This window comes from Melospiza melodia, chromosome 3 (assembly GCF_035770615.1).
Source record: "Melospiza melodia melodia isolate bMelMel2 chromosome 3, bMelMel2.pri, whole genome shotgun sequence".
NCBI classification, from domain to species: domain Eukaryota; kingdom Metazoa; phylum Chordata; class Aves; order Passeriformes; family Passerellidae; genus Melospiza; species Melospiza melodia.
This window is the reverse complement of record NC_086196.1, coordinates 100,267,058-100,293,237: the sequence shown is the minus strand read 5'-3', so window position 1 is coordinate 100,293,237 and position 26,180 is coordinate 100,267,058. Positions and strand designations below refer to the sequence as shown.

At 41.7% G+C, this 26,180-nt stretch overlaps 2 protein-coding genes across 6 annotated transcripts in view; one reads left to right on the top strand and one right to left on the bottom strand.

Moving 5' to 3' along the window:
* The window catches only part of CNRIP1 (cannabinoid receptor interacting protein 1), an 11,693-nt gene extending 9,702 nt beyond the window's left edge, over positions 1–1,991 (bottom strand). Inside the window, exons 1-2 of one of the 2 annotated variants that reach the window (XM_063152291.1) lie at positions 1,612–1,991; positions 788–932 (exon numbers count right to left, since the gene is read on the bottom strand). In XM_063152291.1, the coding sequence (XP_063008361.1) occupies positions 788–932; positions 1,612–1,790 (324 nt within the window). In that variant the 5' untranslated portion in view covers positions 1,791–1,991. The remainder of the gene's footprint in view (positions 1–787; positions 933–1,611) is intronic. The other variant, XM_063152290.1, reaches the window with a different exon arrangement.
* On the top strand, positions 1,099–26,180 carry PLEK (pleckstrin). 4 transcript variants are annotated; one of them, XM_063152285.1, is made up of 12 exons: positions 1,099–1,177; positions 2,598–2,724; positions 6,158–6,357; positions 9,782–9,893; positions 10,437–10,592; positions 15,639–15,820; positions 16,842–16,933; positions 17,730–17,914; positions 19,144–19,248; positions 20,894–20,977; positions 21,631–21,700; positions 22,537–26,180. In XM_063152285.1, exons 4-12 carry the CDS (start codon positions 9,846–9,848, stop codon positions 22,674–22,676), a joined length of 1,062 nt encoding a protein of 353 aa, XP_063008355.1. In that variant the 5' UTR covers positions 1,099–1,177; positions 2,598–2,724; positions 6,158–6,357; positions 9,782–9,845; the 3' UTR covers positions 22,677–26,180. The 4 variants fall into 4 exon arrangements, with proteins under 4 accessions (XP_063008355.1, XP_063008353.1, XP_063008354.1 ...); XM_063152283.1 differs by lacking the exon at positions 1,099–1,177 and having other exon boundaries at positions 2,516–2,724; XM_063152284.1 differs by lacking the exons at positions 1,099–1,177; positions 6,158–6,357 and having other exon boundaries at positions 2,516–2,724.

Here is a 26,180-nt window from a genome sequence, read left to right as displayed (position 1 = left end):
CATGGAATAAACAGCAGGAATCCCTCACAGCTATAATCAGGAGAAGAAAAAACACTGCCAAAACTGAGCATACCACCCAAAGAGTGCTGTGGAAATCTGCCTGTCTTCATGTTTTCTGTTAGCTCTGCTGCCTTGTGGGCTGGAGCTTTTGTCATCTCACTGTGGGGCCATGGAGTCTCTCTTTAAGATTGGGGTGAGGAGCCACTTAAATATGAATTTAGATTTGTGAGTGCAGATAATGGAAACATATGGGAAAAGAGAGAAGACAGCCTTGGGTGTTCTTCTGCATGGTTCTAGTCTCTAGCAAGTCCTCAGGCATGCTGAAGGTGACAGATTGAAGGGGAGAGCGGTCACCCCTTGTGCTTGGGACATGCTCTGTGCCAAAAAACATGGTGCTGCCAGGCAAAAGAGGGTCCCTGTATGCCAAGGGATTGGACCTCTAGCCAAGAACCTCAGTGGGAGCTGCCTGATATGTATAGTATGTCCTATAGAAGGGGTGGGATGTTCAGCACACAATTCTTTCTGCTGCAGCACCCGAAAGGGTTTTGCAGGTCTCTAGAAAACCTTATACTTCCTCCTGGCCCTTGCTGTTTTCTTGGGAGAGAAGGCAGCAGGATTTGTCTTTTCCAGCTATGTTCTGGCCAGCAACCTTAGTGACACAAAGCAAAGAGCAAGGCAGCAGCTGCAACCAGATTTTGCCCTGGAACATTTCACCACACTCTCTCTGGGAGTCAACCCCCTGCTGCCCTCCCTCATCCTCTCATGCCAGGCTTGGAGAACCACATACCTGCATGTTGACTTGGATGGGCTGTCTCTCCCCACTTTTGGTATGGGGCACCCCCTCAGTGTCATAGATCCCTGTGTAAGAGGCCACTTGTGCATCACGGGATTTTTCTTCCAGTGGGACATTAACACCGCCGATGCCCATGGTCCTACAAAAAGACAGGATCCAGCCTTTCACAGCCCTGAATTCCCCCTTCCTTGGCAGTTTGAAGCCAGCACGTGGGTTTGCAGCTTGGTAGCCTCTGTACTGGGAAAAAGCTTCAGGCATTTTAGCAGACCTGCATGTGCTGCTGACTCATTGGGGCTCCTGAAATATGCCAGGGCTCTGCAGTCACCCAGGGAAGGAGTAGAAAGGAGTGGCAGGCGGGATCTGATTTCGAATGGATCGGGAGAGGTTAGTCGAATCTCTTCGGCGGGGCCGCCCCTCCACCCAGAGCTGGTTCCCCATCTGGTCCCTGTCTCTGCTTTGCCACGCCGCAGCGAGGCTTGGGCATTGTGTAGGAGGGGCTTCTTCCTCCAGCGAAAGCCGCGGGGAAGGAAGGAGAAAAGGAGCTGGGCTTGAAAAATCTCCGGGAGAAGGTGGGGAGGGAGAGGGAAGGTAGCGATTCCCAAAGGTGGCCGCCCTCAGGCCAGCCAGGCGGAGCACAGGGAACAGCTGGCGAGGGAGCCAGAAACGGGGCCACCCAAGTAAAAGGGCGGGGAGGGAGAAATCACGGGAACCCCGCGCTGACAGCCTGCCAGGAAAAAACATTAAACGTCTAAAAATAAAGCAGCAAGGAGGGAGAGGAGGGCCCGGGGAGCCGCCCTGAGGAGGACGGCCGCACTTACGTGGCCTGGATGGTGCCGGGTCGGAGGGACACCTCGATCTTGTACTTGGCCCCGGTCAGCAGCTTGATGGTGCGGTTCTGACCGAAGCGCTGCCCGTCCACCTTGAAATACACGGCGCCGTCGTTGGGCTGGATTTTGAGGGAGACGCTGATTTTCACGAGGCCGGGGATGTCGCCCATCGCTTGCGGCCAGAGGGGCCTGTGGGCTCTGCGCGCGTCTCGCCCCTCCGAGGAAAGGCGGCTGGCCGGGAGCGAGGGAGAGGAAGAGGAGGAGGGAGAAGGAAGAGGAGGGGCTGCCGGATCCCAGCCAGCCCAGCCCTTCCCAAAAGCAGCGGATGAGATACTTGATTATTTATTTTCCCTCCATTAATCACGGCGTAGCATCTGGCGGTTGATGTCTTTCCCCCTCTTCTTCCCCCCCCGCCTCCACTTCATCACCCCGCCCCATATCCTGATTTGGGGGACATTTGCAGCTGCTCAGATTGCTGCCGGTTTCCAGGGAGTTAATCCGGCCCCGATTACTGCAGCCTTAATCCCGCAGCTCGTCCCGGAGGAAACGAGACGGCCTAGGCTGGGCTCCGCGGGTTCAGCACCACGGGCGCGGACAGCGGCAAGGGCAGGGAGCGGCCCACGGGCTCCTCGGTGGGGTCCCGGCCGAGGGGAACCCCCAAACCACCCCCGACCCCTCACCTGGGGGAGCCCCCAAAACCACCCTCGACCCCCTCACCTGGGGGAGCCCCCTAAACCACCCCCGACCCCTCACCTGAGGGAGCCCCCAAACCACCCTCAACCCCCTCGCCTGGGGAGAGCCCCCCCAAATCACCCTCCGATCTCCCACCCGGGAAAGGCCTCCTGCGGGTTGATCGAACCCTCTGGGGTAGGCTGAAACATCTGTGTGGCGGCACGGAGGAGCCAAAGCTGCCCGAGAGAGAGGGGAGGGCAGGCAGCAAAAACGTGGTTTTCTGGTTCTTCTCTTTCCCGGTGCAGGAAAAGGTTTTGTTGAGTTACCATGCCTGGACTGAGGGTTGCTTTCTTGACTGTCAGAATCACCATGCCTGGATTGATGGTCACTTTCTTGCTCCCTGAGGTCAACAGTCAACATCAGCAGGCCAAGGTTTGTCTTGGGATTATTTTAATCACTTCATTGCAATCCTCTTATTTAAATAGAAAAAAACCCCACCCTACTCTGTAACTGCACTATAAGATCAGAATGTCTTGTCTTGAAGTCTAATACTACTCTCTACATATGGCTGGTGCTCTTTGATCTTGAACAAAGATCCTTGAAACTGAACAATTTACCATAATCCAACTCAGCCTGTCTCATTCCCATCTCTAAAGAGATTACTTTTAACCCAGGCAGGTTTGTGCCTATTTTCCATTCTTTTTTATTTGTTCTTGTTTGCTGTTAAAACTGTAGCACCCTTATGTCTGACACAAGCTTTGGGCCACAAATAAATTTTTTGCTTGGACATTATGGCAGAGTTAATGGTTTTGTTACGAGAATTTCATAGGTCCAGGTTGCACTGGACTAACCAGTTCCTTGTTTCTGTAAGGCTGGGATGTACATGTAGTGGTGCAATGTGAACAAAGCCAAATTGTAGATACAGCATTGCCCAGCTGCATTTTCTTATGCATGCCTGTTTCGGTGATTTAATTTTATTAGGAATTTTAAGCAAAATAATACATTCTGCGGAAAACCTATTGGAAAAAAAAAAACAAAACCAAACCCCAAAATCCTACTGAATATCCCTTGCTTAGTGTCCAACTAAACACAACCTTCATAATGTGTTCAGCCATTCAGGTTTTCACAAATATAGGGGCAGGATATGACCCCTGCTTCTCAGAACTGTGTATCTCTGCAAAAATACTAAACAAACCAAAAATAAACAAACAACATCCACTCCTGGTGCATTTCTCCTTATCTCTTTTCATTACTGCAAGAGAAATCTCATTTTGCATTGCATTCTGCAGAAACTGCTGCTTGGTAGCTTGTTGTAAGTTTTGCCAGCAGTAAATGCCCTTTCTGTAACTTTAAATGTAATTCCAAATGAAATCACAGAGGTCTAACCTGTGGAGAATGTGATACTACCACTTAAAGTGGTATGTGAAAAGTAATGGCCAGGGATCAGATTTACTTGCTTCATGACATGTTGTAGTAAATTGTGTGTAGCTGAAGTCATTGATTGCAATTAGCTTCCTAAGTACATGAGAGGTCAGATCTATAATGAAGGGGTTTTTTCCCTCATTATTTCTGCCTGAATGATTGTCTTTCTATGGACACAGCTCAGACTGGGACTTTATCCCTGACCAGTATTAGGCAAACATGAGGGATAACTAAAAAAGCACCATATTATGGAATGTTTGTGCATAGTAACTGTCTTACCATATGCAAGTGTAACATGGTGAGAGTAGAACATTTCTGAAGAAGAAATTATTAATTTAGACAATGACCTTCTTTTGACTGATCTAATAATTTCACTTGTGTTAATACATTTACTTATTTGATCCCACCAGATGCCCTTTATCAGTATAGATCAAGGGAAGGGGTTGTCATTGTTAAGTCCTTCTGGGAGATTAGTTTTGTTTCTGCCCACCTTAATGGCCCTGACCAGCATCACCTGAGGCTGCCCATGTTTAGTTTTGGTTCCCATGGCCTTCCTGAATTATGCTTAGGACGGCTGTTCTCCAGCTCCGCCACTGATGTCTCCAGCCATGGATGCCCTTGACCTCACCCTGCATGTTGAGTACCTGGCTTGACCTCAGCCCAAGGATGAAGGTGCTTGATGCTGTGGAATGGGCCCTGGCTAGAGAAACCAAGCCCTTCCAGTCCCCATGGGGATTTTCTATGGGTCCCAGATCGCAGGCTGCTACATTACCTGATGTTAATTGCTTGATATTCTGTAGGGAGCAAAATATCTGAAGGAAGAAGAGTCGGTGTGGTTTTTCCAGGAGCACAAAGTAAACATGCTGACATTTACAAGATTCAGAGCTAAATAAATAATCATAGACTTAGGACAAAGTCCTATTTCTCTAAGCCACAGCAGCAATTTGCTTCTGGGAACAAAAAGATAAAGTTGTGTCAATTCCTCCATTCTCTACACCTACATTTGAAGGGTGGGCTACAATATTTAACATCTTTCTAAACTGCAAAACTGTTTTTCTATTTATTTGTTTGTTTGTTTTGAGGGGGTTGTTTGGGTTTTGTGTGTGTGTGTGTCCATGGTTTGGTTTGGTTTTTTTCAGTTCTTCAAATCTACTTTTCATTCCCCTGGCACCTCAGGTTTCCCAGTCTCTTCTGTGGAGTCAGCAAGGTACATTAAGCTAATTCCCTTCCCTTGCGTATGAAGATTGGAGCACTCACCTGTGCCCTAGCAAATGCCTCAGTGCTTTTGAAGGGAGTGGTGAGTGAGTTGTACCCAGCAGTTCTATACCTCTTTTTCTTCCTAAGACTATGAAAGTTTCATACATCCTGCAAGATGTGTGAGCTACATACAAGATGCATCCTCCAAGACCTCTTTCTTATGCATAGACCTTCCCTGCTGCACCAGCATAACCCGCGTGTGTTACTGATGGGGAGCTACTGTAGGGGAGAGGTGAGGGTGGATGTGTTCAATGAAAGCTAAGAGATAACATGCAGATGAACCACGACCTATGCTTTAAGCAGGTCCGAATTATCTAGAAAATATTCTGGAGAGATGTGTTCAGTCTCTTGATTGCACCTACTCAATATGATCTCTCTAGGAATGATATGTCAACTGCATAAGCTTTCAAGTATTAACATTTATGCAGATCTTCTCAATAATGCTCTAATCCTGCTGCAAAGCTCAACATACATTAAATATATAAAATGTACCTCGAGGCACAACAAGATGGTTCATTTAAGATGGCCAAACCGCAGCATTTAGATTCCAAGGTGCCATGTGATACTTGTATTAGCCTTTTTATGCTTGCCCCTCTTTGATTAATTTCTTAACACAGTGCTAAATTTGGAAATGTTGTGGTTTGGGGTTTCTTTTCAAGAAGGGCAGGCAAAGCCACCATCTCTCATGCTCCAAAAATAGCCATATGTGTGATTCTGTATGTAGGGAATTGTGCTAAGGCTTACACTTGCCAGCTCTCAATTTAAAACTTTGATTCTTTTGAGCCCTCTACCTCTGTGCAGAATTAGAAGTGTTTTTTTACTGAAAAATCAGCTGGACAGTCTTTATCTTGTTTGGAAATCACTTGAGTATATTGTCTTTCCCATAGGGACAATAATTTTGAACATATAACATTTGTTATAATTTCCCCTGCAAATGCAGCTTGATTTGCTGTAGTGACATATACTTATGGATAGGTCATGTGTTTTGCTGCAGATTAGGTGGGTTTGTGGCATTTACAGTGCAGCAAACATGTTAGAACCATCTCTGCAAGGGCTTGTGGAGCAATGGAGCGGGTGTAACTGAGATTTTTGCCTTCCTTGCAGCTGCTTTATGGTTCCAATTTTTGGTATAAACACGTCTTAGTCCCACTTGCTTAGATAAACGTGGTTGATCTTTTTTTCCCAGTGTTTGCAGGAACTTCTATTCTGAAGTAGCAGAAATAAAGAAGAAATTTCTGAAGAAATACAGCAGAGTGTTCTCCTGTACAAGAAGAGTAAACTGAGCTAACGTATTCAGTTCTGCTGCAGATGGTGATATTGTGACAAATTCTGCTCATCTGACATCATGCACTTTTATGTACTTGAGACAGAAATCGAGAGGACATAGTAAGTTATAGCAGATTTCCACACTGCAGGTTATCTTCTCTTTCTGGCAAAGCTCTTCCTCCCCTTTGTGGAGAGGTAAAAGAAATGCAGCTCCTCCTCTCTCTTATGCCTGGTGCTGCTCTTTAGGAATGGCTGGACAAAGAAGACTCACATCCACAATCCATACTCCCTTGCACCCTCCACAGCTACTGTGTTTTTAAGGACCATTTTGCCTCACATGAATGATTCAGCTACATCAGCATGTTTCTGTATGGGGGGGGTATGAAGTGCTGATTTCCCTGCAGTAGTGTGTGGTAAATGAAACCAAACCTCAGCGTTAAAAGCAAGTTTGCACCAGACTTGTAAAGTGGAACAGCAAATGGACCAGCTGAGCTTTAAAGATGCAATAGAAACAATATAGAGAAGTGTTATAAAGTGGTTGCCTTCAGCTAACATTAGATGGAAGTTATTTTGTGTTTTGACACTGAGTAGCATTAGTAATGGTAAATTCTGGAGTATTTGACTAGGTGCCACTGTGTTTAGATTTACATTTCATACCTCCAAAGGCTTTTCACACAGATAAGTTAGAAAAATGAGCTTTTGTGAAATTGTGGAGTCACCATCCCTTTCTGTTTTCATTAAACCACTTTTTAGTATAGGGATATATAGATATTCTATTGAGGATTACCTATCCCTGGTCATTTCATATCACCAATTTATTGTGCAGGGCCCTGTCATCTTGATTCAGCACAAACACTGAGTCAGCAGGAGCAGGTAAGCAGGGAAACCTGCACAAAGGATGCCTGCACGGGGCGAAATGCTGGCAGGTTCTTTTGTCTTTGCTCCCCATAAAGCCTTCCAGCTCGAGAGGGGTCTTCCTTTCCTCAGACCTGAGGTGGGGGAAGCAAAGTAGGGACAGAAGGAAGAGCTAACTGTGATCCTGTTCTCGGTCTTTAATCATAGCTCCAAGCTCTGAAGCATTATGTCCTCAAGGCGGGTAATAAAGGGATAATTTGGCTTCCAAATTACACTTCGAGACTTACTGTTGCCTATGACCAGTATTTTTCGTTTATCTAATTGGAAAAAGGAAAAAAACTTATCTTTTTCTGAAGACAAAAGCACAGAAATGAAAGGGAAGAGAAGGAAACAATTCACCTTTGTAGAAGGATTCTTGGCAGAACAAGGGCATGCTGTTCTCCTACAAGAATTGGACAACCCTGACCTGCAGATTACAGAGTTATTTTGAAGACCGTGTACTGTCCTTGGAACAAAATAGACCATGTACCATGCTCAAATAGATACAACAAAGAAAAATGAGCATTGTGCCAGGATGAGGCCAGATGCCAGGCATGTTATGGGAACTGCTAATTTAGCACGCCTTAGCTAAAATGCTTATAGCATGACAACCAATCAGTAATTAATTCATGTATGTATGAATGCAGCCACTTAACCAATTAAGCATTAGTGGCATGAGGCAGTGTATAGAGAAAGATAAATATGCCAAAGCTGCTTAATAAAGTAGAAGGACACGTATTCCCATTGGTGTGATTGTCATTACTCGGCTGACTCCGTGGGACCCTCTTCACGCCTTCTTAAAGCAAAAAGAATTAGTGACCAAAAAAGACATTATACAGGAGGATTCTACAAGCTCCTCAGTCCATCAAATGTCCTTTTAAAACTTCTGGGAAAAGAAGAGAACCTTCACAGAAATATGACTCAGAAATCCCATCTCTGCTCTGGGAATCCAGGGCATCTTGAATTCATTCCAAGTCCTAGACCTGGTGGGCAAATTTTCTGTTGTAAATGTTAGACAAGGTTTTTGATCACTTTTTAGTGGTAAATTTTTACTTTTAGTTCCAAGCACCATGAAGTTTTATTAGACCTGTTTGAGTTTTTGTCTCTAATAATTTTAAAATCTATTTGTTGAATTCAAGTATGCTTCACAGCTAGAGAATACATGGAGTCTTTCATTTGAAAACTGATGGATTATTTTCTTCATCAGCAACTAGTGCCTCTAATAGCAGCAAGATCCTTACAACAGTATGACTTACATGAGCAAAGGAACAATGTACTGGGACTGCAGGTTTTAGAAACCCCAAACTATAGTGATAGATTAAATTATCACAAAAAGGTATGCTTTGGACAAAATGCACCATGACACAACCAGAATGTTTCAGGTTAAAGCTTTTAACCTGAAAAAGATGGTACATACAGGTGCTCTGCCTGCACAGAGACTGGATGTGTCATTTGAGCAGCAACTCATTGAGAAAGACCTGGAAAAGGAAAATCTCCATTCAGACATTGAGGAAAAACACCCAGCAGCTGGGATAGTGAAGCATTGATACCGATAACCAAGGAAGGAGTGGAGTCTCATTTGTGAGACTACCACTAAATAGGCATCAGTGAGGAATGTCTAAGAAAGGTCTCTGAAGGCTCTGCTAACCCTCTGGTCCCCTATCACAGACCTTGTCAGACTTCTGAGTAAGACTTCCTTTGGAGTAAAGGCTGAGACAGAGAGTCATATGCAGAACAGGAATTTCTGTCTGTGAAAAAAGTTCCTGTTTAGGAATTTTTAGCTTGGCAGAGGTGACAGATGGAGTCACTCTGGGCTCAATCAACACTTATCTGAATGAGGTTAGCTGCAAAAGTGACCTGGAATCTTGTGCTTGAAAGAACACAAGAGGCTACTTCAAGACACCATGAAGCAGCCTCTTATTGCTTCCCATATACCCCCACTTTTTTTCTATATGGGGAAGAGGGATTGTGACTCTGGTATGTATAAAAAACTATGGGTTTGCCTTGTCTTTTCCCAAATAAAGTCAAACAAGCTCTGCAGCAAGTAAAAGATGATTGTAGAAAGCATTTTGTTGTCAGTGCTCTATGTAATGCACAGGTCTAGTCCATTTGTGCCTATTTGACAGCTGACATCTTTGAGAGGCCTCAGCATCAAAATCCAAATCCTGACCAAATTTCTTATGTCAGCAGAGGGCGCATCCTTGTTAACCAAGTGAGGGTCCTCCACCTTCCTGCCAGACTCCACATACTTGCCCTCATGGAGCCAGTTTTGGAAGGCAGGGTGAAGTGAAAGAATTGATGCATTGAAAACCTGTCTCTGAAATCTTTTGGCACACGCCAGGCAGCAGCAGCACCATGCCCTGTGTGTTTTGGTAGAGCTCATGTATTTGCAGAGCAGGCCCCGTTTCTTGTGACTGAGCACTGAAGTGGTTATTTAACTTCCCAGGACTCTGTCATCAAGGCTGGCTGTATTTGAGATAATGAAGTGTTTTGTCAGGCTGTTGTCTGTGCTGTCAGAGACAGACTATAAATACACACGTACTTCTGCATTTCCCTATCTCTCACTCTGTAAGAGGAAATGGGCTTGCGATTAGCATTGAGAGGAACTTGTGAAATGACACAGTTGTACTGTAAAAACACCATCCCACAGACTTTGCTGCCAGAGGAACTCGACAGCCAGCACTGACAGAGCTGAGACCAGGATTGCCCAAGCCATGGAGAGAGAGCCAATGCGCATAAGGGAGGGCTACTTGGTTAAGAAGGTAAGTGAGGTAGTTTTGGATTGAGTGGAAGAGAAAACTAACTCTGAACAGGTTGGGAAGACGCAGGGAAACTTACTGTGGAATCTTGGCAAAGAGGCAACAGGAAATAGACACAACCTACACAGTTGCACTTAATTGGGTTAAACATCAAGGAAGAATAGTGAGATTAAAGAGGTCACATCACCTTGCCTCAAGACAGTGTGTAGGCCACAGGCACATCCAGTCTTAGGGAAGGTATTTGCCACTCCACAGCAACCCCTGCTTTGGAGTCTTTTGTAGTACAGCCCATAGGATAAAGCCTTTACTTTTATTTAAATCCACAGTGGCTTCCACTGGCAGAGCAACTACAAGGGGAAATAAATAGTGGTCAGAAAAATAACAATATTTAACTGCATAGTTGGGTGAGGTTTGTGGCATGTTCCCCTTGAAACACAAACTGTAGTTATTTTAGCATCAATCAGACACTCCCTGGAAGCTCATATCTTCCTTGAGTATCACATGAAGAGTGCTTCATTGAACATAATTTGTGATTTATTGATGCAGGGCAGCATGTTTAATACCTGGAAGCCAATGTGGGTTGTGCTCTTAGAAGATGGAATTGAATTCTACAAGCGGAAGGCTGATAACAGTCCCAAAGGGATGATCCCACTAAAAGGAAGCTCTATTCACAGCCCATGCCAAGATTTTGGCAAAAGAATGGTACGTACTTTTTTACAAAAAGAATTGACAGTATACTTATATTTCTGGAAGCACTGAAAAGGCAAAAGGGTGACGGTTGCAAATTCCTGGCACTTATCCTAGTGGAGATTCTTACTTGCCTTAGGAGGCCACAAGCAGGCTTGGAATTGTGCACCATTTGAATTCAGGACACTTCAAGAGGAATAATTCAGAAAGCACTTGGGGGTTGGTTGATTGGTTTTTATTAAACTTCTGAATCTCTCAGAGAGCAAAACTAAATTTTATTGGTATGAGGACATTTTGCAGCTGAATGGCAACAACTCCTGTATAAAATGTAAATCTAAGTGCCACAGAAAAATGGTAGTGGGAAAGTATTTGTGAGAAGGAGAAACATTTATTTTTTGTCAAGGAAAAACTGTCTTGTTCAGACAGGAAGGACATTAATGCTGTGACACACATGTTTTGTTACAGGGTTCCTGAAAAATAGTTGGTAAAACAGGATTTCTCATATGAGCAAAGAATCATATCATTAGTAATTTATTATTTTGTCTACTCAGTTTCATCAAATAGGCATGACATCCCCGTGAATTCCTCTGACAAAGGGGTCCCACAGAATCTGGAACATTATTCCACCACAGTTAAAAAAATATTACCGCAGGGATACCGGACTAAAGATAGAAGTCTCTGTGAGAGTTCTAGAAAAATATAAAGTGTGAGACACAGCTGAGATGGTGAACTTTACTTTTTCACATGTGTAAAGTGAGGACGCTTAAACCTGTCCTTAGGTTTGGTAGTAAGGGGAATCAGGATCCCTTGTGTCAGATTTGGACGTGCTGGCTTTGCTTTCTCCTTCTTTTTCCTTCTTTTCTTTCTTCTGCTTTCTTTCTTTCCTTTTTTTTTTTTTTATTTTTTTTTTGGGGGGTGGTGGTGGTGGTGTTTGTTTTTTTGTTGTTGTTGTTGCAGAACCCATATTTATATGAAAATAACCCACCCTGATCCTTACTTAGTCTTTTTAGACTTACATCTGTCAAGAGAAAGGGCCTGTTAACTTTCAAGCTGTCTTTAAGACAGTATAGAAAAAGGATGAGGCAGAGAACAAAGATTGCTGTTAATCCTGTGCTGATTATCTTATTAACAAGCCTCAGCACAACACTCCTTACTCTATACATGAGGTATGAAGGGTACTATGCAAGAGTATCACATACCTAGATTATAATGGTAGAAATTGAGCTTTTCTCACAAACCATTCTTCTTCAAACAGTTTTGTGTTGGGTTTTGGCTTTTTCCTTTAACTTTCAGAAAGGCACTGCCATCAACATTGTTTCACAGTAGTTGCTTGAAAATGTCAGTAACATATTTACAATAAATGAAAAATAATTCACCAGCATATGTGCATTCAACTAAGCAGGCACAGAGTTCTAAAGTATCTGATGTCTGCTGAAGGCAGAGTGAGAGAGATCCTCACCTGCCCAAAGCCATCCTTTGGGATGCACCAGTCTCCAGGAGATGCATTGTATCTTTATGGAAGGGTGACAGTCTCTGAAGATCATTCCTTTGGCTGCACTGGGTTTTCTGTTATGCTTCATTTTACATTGGGTGTTTACATAATGAGCTTTCCATAATGTTTCATTTCAGTTACTGGGGCCTTTTCTGAGGGATAATAAAGACTAAGAGAGACCCAGGGGTTGAGGCACCCAAAATAGCTTTTCATAAATGAGATTTGCTGCAGGGTTTGCTCAAGTCAGTGGAAACAATCCAAATTACTTCAGCAGGCATTGGAGCAGATGCTTCATATTGAGGTGATTAGATTGTTCTGCAAGTCCATAAACCAGTAGCCCTGGAGATGGATTTTCACTTAAAATTTCAAATAGTCAAAAATTGAACATGTTTATTCATATGAGCAAAGCTATCACCAGGATTGTTCTTACAAGTACTGCCCAATATGATTATACCTAAGTTCCTACATGTATTCCTTGAAAACGTAGTATCTTTATTTTTACATCTTGCATTTTACAGCTTTACAGTACTGCTGAATTCAATGTTTCTGCATTCTGTTCTGGCTTCTCACTAGTTACATGTCAAAGCATACAGTTATTCCTCTAATGGGAATTACTCTGGTTCTTAAGTTTATATGGCTAGAAATGAAAGTATATTTTTAGGACAGGAATTCTGTATGGTGAATAGTGGGATAATTCTCATTGGGTTAGTTTTAAGTATAGTGTCATCTTTCTGGGCCCAGTTTGGAACAGGGACTATTGGGCCACAAACAAACTTCCATATTTCTCTGGTTAAATTTTTAAATCAGCTTGTGTATCTGCACCAGGACTTCATTTGAAAGCTCAGAGCACATCACCAACATGCTTTGTTTACTACATCAATTGCAAATTGCAGGTGCTGAGGGGAAAAGAACCAATCTTGGATTTGTTAAGCACAGATAAAGGCTGTTCAGAAGGGGCTGCAACTGCATATTTTGAGATTATATTTCAAAATGCATTCGCCACTGTCTGCTGTCCTTGATTTAAAGTTTGATCATTGTTTAATGTAACATAAATTTTGATATTCTTCAGCTTTTTCCATTTTCTCCATGGTTTTCTTGTGAACAGCATTATCCTGTTTGGTTGCTCATTGTTAGATTCATCTCTCCCAATTTAAATATGTAAAATGTTGGTATTTAGTTTAGTCTAATGGTCTAATTTTCTCAAAAACACAACCAGATGTACATCATCAGAGGGAGGCTTGGTCATATCTAGGACTGGAGAATCAACCTCTTTACCAATTTCAGAGGAAGCCTGGAAGTCCATATAACTTACTGGCCTAACTTTGTAAATGCTAAAAAGAAATGGCTTTGCCAGTCTTTTCTGTGTGCTGGAAGTAAAAACTCTTCTTAGCATTTCACTCTAGGTTGCTTCTTAGCTCTTTGAGAAGGCTATTTTTTTCCTTTGGTAATAAATCTTACCAATGCTTTGGTATTTCATTCTATTAATCTGGGGTGTTAGCTTGACTGTTGAATATTGGGATTTGGATAGATCTGTCTGTTTGCTTTTGTCATACACTGTGCATTAATTTTTAGTATGTAAGTCTTTCCTGCATAACAGAAAAGGTGAGTATTGCTGAAAATCTGAACATTATCAGATAAGAAAAGGCTACTTTTCTATCTGAGATGGACTTTGAGGACTTGTTGCTTTATAAGTTTGAAATGTATCTTCCATGAAATTCAGTTGGACTTCTGCACAATTTCAGGGTGTCAGATTTTTTCCTGTTGGCCATAGTTTGGAAAATGCTCGTAAGGGATGTTCAGAAATGTATCATTTACAAACATGGGCTTCAGCAGACTCATTCAGAGTGCTGATTTCACTGATGTAAATTTGCTGCTCTTTGACAGTAGCCTTTGCTTTCCTTGCCCTAATCAAGTCGTGCTGCTGGCTTGTGGCTTAGCTTGGCATTTTTAGACACCTGCTGAGTCAGAATCTGTGATATTTATTATAATACAACTACAGAACAAATTAGTGTCTCTCATGACACTAGAGGAAGTGGAAACATGATTAATTAGATTCTGATTTTCCATCCAGAAGATCACTGGATGGAAATGAGTTCAAACAGTGTGAACTTTGTTGGATGGTTTTGGGGTTTGTTTTTTTTTGTTTTGGTTTGGGTTTTTTTCAGGTTATTGTTATTTTTTCTATTGTTTACAACTACCTCTAGATGATCTATTCTCATTTTTTGGGAAATACAGTCTTTCCATTGTTGTTTGGATAGGTGATCCTAAGGTGTAGCCAAGGGTTGGAGGTATCATCCCCCTACTAAGCCATTAAAGGTTTACTAGACTGCAAATATACTCAGGTACTCTCTAGTGTATGACCTTTTCTCCCCTTGTGAGACAGTAGCTGAATATGATGTGAGGTATTTTTCCTTCTTCAGACTGCTCACATGTCTCTAAACATTAAAAAAATTTACATCCATTGTAGACCTGCAGGGGCTGGGTGCTTCTGATGCCTTAGGATTTTAATTTTCATCTTTTTCAAGTCTCAGTGTATAACTGTAAAACTCCATATAAAGTGTTAGCTACTGCTTCACGTTTTGGTCAGACAAAATGATTCTCTAGGCCTGAAGCCCAAGGACGCCTCACTGTTTCAGGCCCTGAAAGTATAAATAAAAGTGAGTTGGGGGGAAGAAACTAGGGGTACATGACTTCATTACCTGAAGCTGTAATAGGAATATTAACTCCTGATATGTAAATGGACCAAACTTATATCTGTCTGAAAAACTCGTGACCATTGTCCATCTTGGGTGTAGCCCCTCAAAGGCTTCTGACTGCCCAAAGTGTACCTATTGAAGGCCTTCAATAAATACCCACTTTTATTCTCTTAATCTTGTGTAGCCTCTGTTCCAGGTAGCCACTCAAAGTAATCACTTCAGCCTTTCAGCTGTGTTGAACTTCTCAGCAAAAGTTAGAATCAGCAGCTGTACTGGTGCCACATGCTGTTGCTATTGAGTCAGAAACAACACAGATAAACTAGTGCCACACTCCATGCATTCACAGAAGACTAAATCATTTTTTTAAGAAACCCACTCCTTTTATACTGTAGTTCACTACAGGTGGACCTGATTGGTCCTTTAATTAAAACACCGTCACCATAGGCTAATTAAGAAACCACCCTTTTGGTAAACATATCTCCATAACACATTCCACATATTCACAAGACCAGGTGCAGCAAGTTAAGATGAGAATTGCTTGTAATTCTTCTCTCTGAGCTCCTTACAGCCTTTCCCAGAACAATACCTGGGAAAGTTGTCTGTTTCTCTTTGTGACTGGAGAACTGCCTCCACAGCAGACCTTGGATGTGCTGATGATGTCAGCATCAGTGATGGTGAAGTAACAAAAGGATTCAGTTATGTGCAGTGCTTGTTCATGGTTTTCTTCAGAGTTTCTATCATTTTACTGTGTCTCTAAGACACTTTCTATAGTCCTTAGGCATAGGTATGCTGTATGCTGTGGCAGCTTAATTGTGCCCAACTGGCTACACAAAAGCAACTTTTAAAAAAACCTCCTGTAACTTATTATTCCAGTTTGTCTTCAAGCTTACTGTGGCCAAGCAGCAGGACCACTTTTTTCAAGCTGCCTACTTGGAGGAGAGAGATGCCTGGGTGCGAGATATCAAGAAAGCAATTCATCACATAGATGGAGGCCAAAGATTTGCCAGAAAATCCACAAGGAGGTCCATCAGATTGCCTGAAACAATCAATCTGAGGTTTGTTCTCATGGCTCTGCTCTCCCATTTACTTCCATCTGCAGTCAGTGTGTCAGACATGTAACCTTGGCCAGGAAGAACAATGAGCCTGTCTGTCCATGGATTCTCTCACGGCCCCTTCTGCATGACTAAAAACTTCAGTTTGTACAATGTGTCAGAAATGAGCTGGCAATCAGAACTGGAAAGATCTCTTTGAATATACTATCATTTACCAAAACATGCTTGTTTATCAAAGATTTTTTGCTGATAAAGAGATTCCTGGGCATAATGGAGTGCAAGAGGATGTGCCAGCCAAAATGTGACTCTTCCAGGAGAAGCATTTTATACAATAAATCATTTGTTACAAAAAATGTTTTAGACCTTTACCTTGCTCTCTATCTTCTCTTCTTCTGATGTTAGCCTAGTTTTTGGATGGTGAGGGGACTGTGGTGCCTGCCAAAGAACATGAAACTGGCAAAGGGAGAAGAGGAGATAAAGGGAAGCAATCTGTTAGTACTTTTCAAAATCAAGGATGACTTGTTTTCTGCCTCTGAGCTGTAAATACCAAGACAAAAATGAGCCTGAAGTGTTCTTATAAGACAGTAAAAACTGCACAGGGCCAAGATCATCTGAGAGCATGCAGGCTTTGGGACAGGGACAGGTTTTCTGCTCAGCCCAGGACCTTTGGGTGAACACAGAGCACAGCAGTGAACCCTCCTGCTGAGTCTGTGGGGCCCTGTGAAGGTCCCTCAGCAGTGAGTGTTCCTCTCTTCATGCTACAGTCACCACAAGTAGTTGCATTCTCAAAATAGGGGGATGTGGTGAGCCCTTTGTGCACTCTGCCCTCTGCTCCCACAGCTGTGAAGTAATGTAGTGAGACCTCTAGGCTTTTGCAACTTGAATTTTTCAGGAGATGCAAGAGATGAAACTAAGCCATATTACAGCTCTGCAGAGAGCTGAACATGATGACAATGATATTGTTGTACAAACTGGAAAAACCTTTTTATTTGCTAACAGTTTCTGTGGCTCTTTTCATGCACAGTGCTTTGTATCTCTCAATGAAAGATCCTGAAAAGGGAATAAAGGAGTTGAAGCTGGAAAAAGATAAAAGAGTGTTTAATCACTGCTTTACAGGTAAGGAGGGCCTGTCCCTCTATTCTATACAATAAAGGGAGTGCAGAGTTGAAAAACTAAAGAAGTGAAACAGCTCTAAACTCTGTAGAGCACATTGAAGTTTGATATTTTTCTTGACTAATCCAGGAGATGCTCAAAGATATGTCTTGGAAAAGTGTTCAGTTATGGCCACAGTAAACAAAGGACAAGGATGAAATTTTACTAGAGTTAGAAAGATTAAAGTAATCTTTTGAGTAGATTGTAGAGTGAAACACTTAAATAGAGAAGAATTATTCCATTACCAAACGGTGTCCCATTGTAATTCCTGTTTCTCTCAAAATCAAATCTGTATTTGTGCTCAAAACACATAGATGTAGCACTTAAGGACATTGCTTACGGGGGGACATGCCAGTGTTGGGTTAATTGTTGGACTGATGATCTTGGAGGTATTTTCCAACCTTGGTGATTTCCAACAGCATTATGTTAGCAGCATAGCAGCCTGGATCCAGGCTTGGCTATCCTCTGTACATCCCCAGTCTCTGCTTTTGAGGCTTCCCAGCTCAGCCCTGTGTCCCCTTCCAGCTCTCTTCTCCATCAGAAATGGTGTTTGAGAGCTGTCCCGGCCCCTGCCATCAGCTGGAAAGGCTGTACCTCGCTGGGTGGCCAGGAACCTCCCTAGATTAACTCCCCATATTGTTGCTAAGAACATTTTTCAGGAGATTGATGAATACATGGAGTAGGCTTGTTTCCTGTGTACTTTTAGGCTTTTTCATGTCTCTCTTGGTTTGTGGCTGATATTTTGTTCCTTTGTAACCAGGCACCTGTGTGATTGACTGGCTGGTGTCCAGCAGCTCCATCCGAAATCGCAAAGAAGGTCTCCTGCTTGCCTCTTCCCTCTTGAGTGAAGGCTACCTACAGCCTGCTGGGGACACATCCAAGGCAGCTGCAGAGGGACTGTCAGACACCCCCTTCCTGGATCTCAGTGATGCTTACTACTACTTTGTGAGCATTGATTCTGTTTTTTTATTGTCTCACTTACTGATGCTCTGCTTTTCTCATGCTTCTTGTTGGGCTTCTTAAATCCTGGAGGAAAGATTGTACAGAAGTGGAGAAATCTGTCTTAATTGTCTTTTTCCTGTGATGCTCAGAATGAGCCTGCTCACGTTAATAGTCGTAACCAGGACAGCTTTTTTTTTTTCTGGCACCTTCTAAGTGTGAATTGAGTGCTGAGACTAAGTGTGGGAAATGAATTTGTAGAGAATTCTCAAAGCGTGATAGAAGGCTCACATAGTATGCATCTTTAGGCTGGGTTCTTTTTAACTTAGACTTTGTTCCTGTTTTTGTACTGGTGACCAGAATTAAACCATCTGTTTCCCTGTTGATTCAGTGGAAGAGAAGAGAGTAAATCATTCTCACAGGGCTTCAAAGAGTGGCAGAAGCTACAAACCCATTTTTGTGCAGAGCCATCAAATCTGACTCAGTGTGAGCATGCACACACACAGCTTGCCCATGAGCAAAGAAGTAAAAGTTTTCAATATCCCCCAGTAACCTGTTCTGGGTGTCATACCCAGCCTTCTCCATTTATTTTTTCATATTGTGTGGCCTGATTTGGAGAACTTGAAATATCACATCAAATACTGTTTGAAAGATATTTGGCTTATGGGCTTATGCTAACAAAAAAGTATGCCTTCTATAAAGTGAAAAAAAGTAAATTGGTATTACAATTCTGTTTATATTTACCACATGGAATCACTTCGCTTCAGCAGAATGACTCTCCCACTAGTCATTTGTTTTCCTAAATGTGTTTGTGCTAGGGAGACTTTACCTGCTAGCAGAGACACTCCTGGTAAAGGCAGCCTTGTGGCCTCCTGGGGTGCTTCTTGTAGCAGCCCATGTGTGACCTGCTTGCTGTTGGATTATTTTTAGATTGATTCAATGACAGCGTGGTGTGAGGAGGCCACAGAAAGTCAATGTCTTCACTTGGTATCTTAGAAGTGTGGTTCCACCTCACATTGAAATGTGTCCACAGTGACTTGGAGAGCTCCTCAGCTTCACCGGGAGGCTCTTCCAGAATTTAACAATAACCATAACAACAACAACAATAATAATAATATCCTCTTTGGGTGGCAAAAAACAGCATGGAGGGAAGCAAAAAGATGCCATATTGGTACATGTACATAAGCATACAGCAGCTGTGTAACTTCTGTAACATTTCTCTTGTGGTCTTGCAGCCAGACAGTGGATTTTTCTGTGAGGGATATTCCAGTGATGATGATGTGGTCCTAAAAGAAGAATTCAGAGGCACAATTGTCAAACAAGGATGTTTGCTGAAACAGGTCAGTGCTGCCCATGTTCCATCCTGTCACTAGGATGATGTTCCATGGGTGCAAGATTACTCTTTTACACTTAAAAGCTTTACATAAGAGAGAAACTACCCTATGGCATCTCCACACTTGGCAGGTTTCTTCTCTGTCTCTCTTGCCTTTGCACAAGGAACACTTGCTGCAGCACAGCAGCAGGACTCTGGACAAATATTGCAAGGTTAATTGCTCTTACTACAAAATAAAACAGTTGATAGCTTTAATTAGGAAAGAGTCCTAACACAGAAGATGTAACAAGTCATTGGTACAATTCAGTTGCCAGTTTTCATGGACTTTTTCAGCATGCTTGAGCAAAGGAGTTGTTTCATTCACTAATATTTGATGTATAAGACAGAAGATAACGGGATACCTTAATTTCCTGCAAAACTTTAAGCAATACAGTGAATGTTGTGTTTCCAAGGCCATTGCAAGCAGATATCAATGAACTGAAGGCAAAATCAGGATTCTTCAATGAATAAAATGGATCAGGTGGGAGGGACTTGCAACAATCCTCTGGTCCAACCGCCTGACTACTTCAGGGCTGACCAAGGGTTAAAGCACATTAAGGATTTTGTTGTCCAAAAGCTGCTTACACATTGACAGACATGGTGAATTGATCAACACTCTAGGTAGCCTGTTGCAGTATTTGACCACTCTCTCTCTAAAGAAATGCTTCCTAATATTGAGTCTGAACCTGCACTGTTAAAATAGTCTTTGAGGGCCTAGGAACTTTTTGGTGGTGCTAACAAGTATTTCTCTTGTTTAATCAGTTTACTCCATGGAAGAAATTAGACCCACGCCTTGCTGCTCTTTTGCTGTCATGTTTTTACCAACTTAGTTAGTAAGAGCTTCCATGCAAACAGGAGGTAATTGAGAAACTAGTATTTTGAAATGCCAGAGGAAGTGGTTCATGACAATCTTCCACCAGTGTTAGTCTGCACTTGGTCACCCTCAGTGAGTTGAGGGTCATTGCTTGGGAGGGCCCCTGCTTCTGCTGAAAATGCTTCCATACCCATCCTTTTCAGTCATGAAAATGGGCCATGAGGCACTTATGTCCATATCTCTGCCTGAGCTTCTCAGCCATGAGCCCTCCAGGGTGTTTAAGCCAGATAAGCATTTTTTTATTGTTATCTTTGCAGGGACAGAAAGACTTTCAGCTCATCCATGCCAATAATTCAAGGTACCTTCCTGCAAGGCACTTTGCAGCCATGTTTTCTAGCAAGTAGTTAAACCCAGTTCTTACAGAATTCACGTGAATGTCATAACTACCACACTGTGTGATATGTTTAGACGAATATCCCATGTTGAAGCTCCTCTGTTTTGCACAAAACAAAACAAAACAAAACAAAAACAAAAAAACAAACAAAAAACAAACAAACAACCAAAAAGAGAGAGAGAGAGATAAAGCAGTTTGATAGCCCAGTTCTAGTTTGATAGCCCAGTTCTTGTGCAGAAGATTAGAATGTAGAAAAGGCAGATTCAAGTCCTACTCCAGTGAGTATTTCCTGTCCACAATATTCAGTTTTTTTCCCTTTTGTATTTGCCTGTCCTCTCACGCGTGGGTAAGATCTGCATGCAGGCCAAGCAGTTCTTTGACATTCCTGGTTTTGAATTTTCCTAGGGACATCGGAGGAAGAACTGGAAAGTGAGGAAGTTCATTTTAAGAGATGATCCTGCATATCTTCACTATTATGATCCTGCTGGAGTAAGAGAGATTTGGTTTATTTCCCTGTTTGTTTTTAATTCAGTGCCCTGTAGAAGTAATTGAAAGGAGTATTTGCATGAGAATGTGACAGGGAAGATCAGGCAGGACAGTGGGACTGTTCTTCCATGGCTTAGCCATCCTCTGGAAAAGCAGAGTGAAGGATAGTTTCTGGGGCTGTAAAGTCAGGGTGGCAAGTGCCCCCCAGACCTGGGAATAAGTGACATCAATCTGTATTTCACCTCTTATTTGTGATTGATTAGAATTAATGCATACTCTCACTTGATCAAAACAAATTAGTTCCTAAGTGCAAATGAACACAATGCAGTAATTTTGCAATTTATATTTGAGGTATTTGCCATGCTAGGCTGAGACATGGCATCCTATTTCTTGTGTATTTCTAATGGGCCCATTCCCACACTACATACTCTGTAGATCCTGAATTCTAAATCACAAGAGATTCCCTATTTATTTAGGGTATTTAACCACAGCACTAACCCTCCATGTCAACACCGACTGAAAATTTTCTGTTCTCTCAGGTGAGACATACTAAGTAATCAAATGGTTTTGTCTCCATTCTGGAAATGTAGCCATATGTTAACATGCTACTGGTTTCAGAAGTGTTGCATTTCATTTTGATTTCATGTTCTCCCCAGGGAGAAGAACCACTGGGAGCAATTCACTTGAGGGGCTGCGTGGTGACAGCAGTGGAAGATATGCCAGACAGTAAGGAACCATATTGAATGAGCTCTGTAATAAATTTTTGATACAAACCCCTCCTTTCAATCTGCCTAAAATCACAAGTGTTTTTTATTCCAAAGAAACTATGTACAATAATTCAGCAATTCTAGTAACTGATCTCTCTCCTTCTGTCTGAATTACTGGGGAAGGGCACTGTGGTAAAAGTAGCAATAGGGAATCTTTTATATTGTCAGCACTTTGGGGAAGGCTGATCAAAAGCATGACACAAACCCTGTGTTAGGAGAACTAGCCTTTAGGCAAATTAAGCTGAGTTTGATCAATTTAGTTAATGAATTTGGGATGGAAGCTTCATGTTAGAAATTGTTATGCCAAAAAATTGTTACTGTTCATCTTCTCTTCCTTCCCAAAGCTAGAAGTTGTGAGAACAGAAAAGGTGTTGCTGCAAGGACCAAGAAACATTAATTTCATGCATTCTCCTCTCCACATGAGAGGCTGGCTATCATATCCAGCAAGAGAGTTTGTTGGCATCTCAGAAAATAAACAGATATGACATAAACATCTTATTTTTGTAGCTGGCAAGGCATGGGACGGTTTGGGGAATAGGATCTGTCTGCAGGATTGCAGATCCTTCCATGATTTGAGACCAACAAATCTGTGACTCCTGAAAGTGAAATGTGCAGAATTCATGAGTGGTTTCACTGAGAGAGAGACACTCATGTCTTGGACCCAATGTTTGTGAAGGCCTGATCAGGCTGAGCTGTAAAAAGAAAGGAGATCGCCTTAGAGTGTGTAAAGGAGGAAACATTGAAAGTACAAGACTTTATTCTCTCATACCTGACTTTCTTACTTTTTTCCTGTAGCCAAGAAGTATGATGCTGACAATGTCCTCTTTGAAATCATCACAGCAAATGAAATCCACTATTACTTGCAAGCAGCCTCATCCACAGAGCGTACAGAATGGATCAAAGCAATCCAGTCAGTTTCTAGGACTGGTAAATGAAGATGATCTTCCAACAAGACAGATAAATTAAATTAGTTATTTAATGCAAAATTTGGCATTTCCCTAAGAGAAAGCAGTATCATCCCAAAGTGATTGTATATTGCAGTTGAGGACTGGGTGGAAGTTTCAATTTTATAGTGGGCACTAACAAACTAACATTTTTTCCATTTGTGTTACGGTAATATTTTACTAAATTATACCATAGAATATGCCATATTAGTGTGTTGCTTAGAGTAATCAGTTGACCTTGACAAGGTTGTACCTGTTACCGCAGCTGATATTGGGAATCTCACCATTAACAGAGAACACAGTCATGTCACTGACAGAGAGTACCTCAATTAATCACTCTCCTCAGCCTGTGATGTGTTTCAGGATTTTCACTGTCTTCTCCACACAAGTTTTACACTTTCTTCTTTACCAGATCTTGTTGCTGCTTGTTCACTTATACAAATAATGCCATAGATATAAGGAAAAGAAGTCAACTCATTTGGAAACCTGATCCGCTCCTTTCCAATCTGTCAGCATTAAGGGAGGGAAGAATGCAGACAGCTATGGAAACACCATAGTATAACTCCATGGAGTTATATATATGCTATGGAACCAAGTATAACTCCATGACAGCAATATGAGGAAAAGTCTCTTCCCACAGTATTTCAAACACAAAGGAATCTCACTCCAAACTCTATATCACCCAATTTTAAACCTTGCCAAATTTCTTCACAAGAATCTGCGCCGGGACCATTTTTTCCTTTTATTTAGGTCTACAAAGCAGATGGTGGGTTGTTAGGTACAGCACTCTATTTGAATTAAGAATCTTGCAGGAGAAGGGCAAGGATGCATTGGTTGGTTATTTGAACTATTGATTGAAGTGGTTTTGATTAGGTTTTCCTTTTTTAACCTCCAGTACCATACTCAGTCCTTGATTCTGTGCCTCGGAAATATAAGAGAAACCCTGTGCTTGTAACTGAAATAAATATTTTTATTTGATAATCAGTTCACCTGATTAATCCTTGCATTTTTGTCTGACTCTATATCAAACAAATTTCTAAGTCTTAAAATCTAAGGAGGAGTTGAAAATCAAGTTAATGTCAGACTGTGCATGTAGGCTGTTCCTGGTACAGACTGATGTTTGAGTGCAGGAGACTTCAAAATCTTTAAAACTCTGTTCATAGATCTAATGAGGTACCTTATACTTAAGAATTCTTATTGGGATCTCTCCCATCTAAAAATAAATGCAGACCTAAAGCTTCTCTCCAGTTGTGCTTAATTATACCTGTAGCTGAGCTAATGGAGCCCTGTTGCCTTGCATTTCTTATCTCAAAGAAAACACAGCCTTGCAGGAGCAGCAGGCTGAGACACTGCATCATCATGTCCACTTCAGTTGGCCAGCAGAAATCAGTTTCTGGCAGGCATTTCCTGTCTCCCATGCAAGCTATCAGGATCGTTGAAGTCTGATGTGTCATTTTGAGGAAGGAAGACTAATGGTAAAAAGACCCACTTTTTGCTCAGCCTGCTTTCTTGATAATTGCTGCTTGTTGCTGCTTTTTTTGCTTTCAGAGCTCACTAACCCAAAAATACCCAAGGACACAGGAAAAGAGACAAAAACACCCCGCACAACCACATAACAGAAACTTGTCCAGCTTACCAAAGGAGAGATGTGGCTGCCAAAATTTAATAAAACTAAAATGTTTTACCAGTCCATGACCTTATAATTTTAACTTGTGCCCAGTCCAAGTTATGGCTGTCCACCATAAATGGTGTTTTCTCAGGCAGAGGATGATAGTCAGTGTATTTATGGGAGAGCTCTTATATTTGTGCCATCCTATATTGATGGGGTCTGTGATCTCATAGCTAGTGCTTCAGAAGACGCATTTCAAGGGTTTGTAGGTGCCTCTGCTTCTTGGCAGCAGTGAGAAGATCTTGTCCAAGGGAATTCAGAATTAAAAAGCAGATACATGTCAATCAGAAATGATAAGGCCAACTCAGTAACTCAGAAGGCATGGAAGAGGCACAGATCATGAACACAGGCACAAAGAAGAGAGAGACATCTTTGTGCAAGGAACTACCAACAAAAGGGAGGAAACAGAAGAGCAGACCTACTTGTGTCATGCTTCCTCTAACTTTCACCCTCTAACTATTTAAATCACACTTCTACCACACCCTCAGCAATTACTACATTAACGTCGGTTTATTTTTTACTCATAAGAAAGACCTAGTCTAAAGGACAGCAAAATACACAAATCATTGTAGATAAGGATTGTATTTATTATCTTCAGTCTGAAAGACTTGTGTAATATAATCTTATATAAATATCCTCTTAAGTTCATGTTTGTCTTGCTACAACCTGCACTGAGCAATTTTCTCTCCCCTGGAACACTGCCTACGTGCTTACTACAGTCAGAGTCAGATTTTTCGTAATGTTGCCTAACCATGCACTCATAAAAACACCCACACAGACACAGCACTCCTACTTCCACTTTAAAATGAAGTTTAAAAGAAAATGGTATGAAGCAAACCACAAACACAGATGCTGAAAAAATAATAACCCCAGCCCAACAAGCTTTTAGCTTGAGTCAGTGTTAGTACTTATAATCCAACAGACAACACATATGGATGTAGTCTGGACTTAATATGTCTCTAGCATTTTTTTTCAAACAGCTGTTTACTTTCCCTGCCCCACAGCTTTCTTCTGAAGGGTAAGGTGATATAATTTGTTGATAAGTGTAGTTATTTTGGTGCTTTTTTTTGCAGTGTGCTGTCTTTGCTATTTATTTGAAAGAAAAGTTAACAGAAAGTGTGAACTGTCTACTGAAAAGGTGTTTTAATAATAGAACAGTTTACTTAGTAATATTTAATCAAAATTGTTTCATAAAGACCAAAAAACTCATTAAGGCCTCTGAGGTATCTAACATTTACTGTCAAACCTCTCTTTTAGAAAAGTTTTTTCTTTTCATTTCTTCTTGCAATATTACCTATAACTCTTCAATGTAGTAGTACCTCTTCTGTCTTTGGCTTAGAGTTCACTTTACTACAAACATTAAACACCTATTTTTCCCCACTAATTTGTTCTCAAATATTTGAGAAGTTATTTTAACTTCTTAATATTTAACTTCAGGGCTCTTGATAAGTGCTTTTCACTGTTTGAAGTGTTCTGAGTTCAAGCTTGGGCAACATTGAAATCCAGAAAAAATTTCCCTAAATAATCTTTTTGATGGGGGCCAGAAACATTTAAGTAGGTGGGACTTTTTGGGAGGAGGGCAGTGGGGTGGGTTTGTCGGTTGTTCTTTTTCAGTTTGTACTTTTTAAAACTGTAGGAGACTGTAGGAGGAACTTGAAAAAGGAAATGAGTAGATGAGAGTCCTCTGCAGGTTGTTGGTATTTCTGTTGGTATTTCTTCAGTTTGTGTTTTGAAAAGTGTAAGTAATTTTTGTTTGTGAGCTGTGATCTTCTCGTTGATGTATAGAGATTTTTCTATGCTCAAAATAAACTCTGATGGTAAACAAA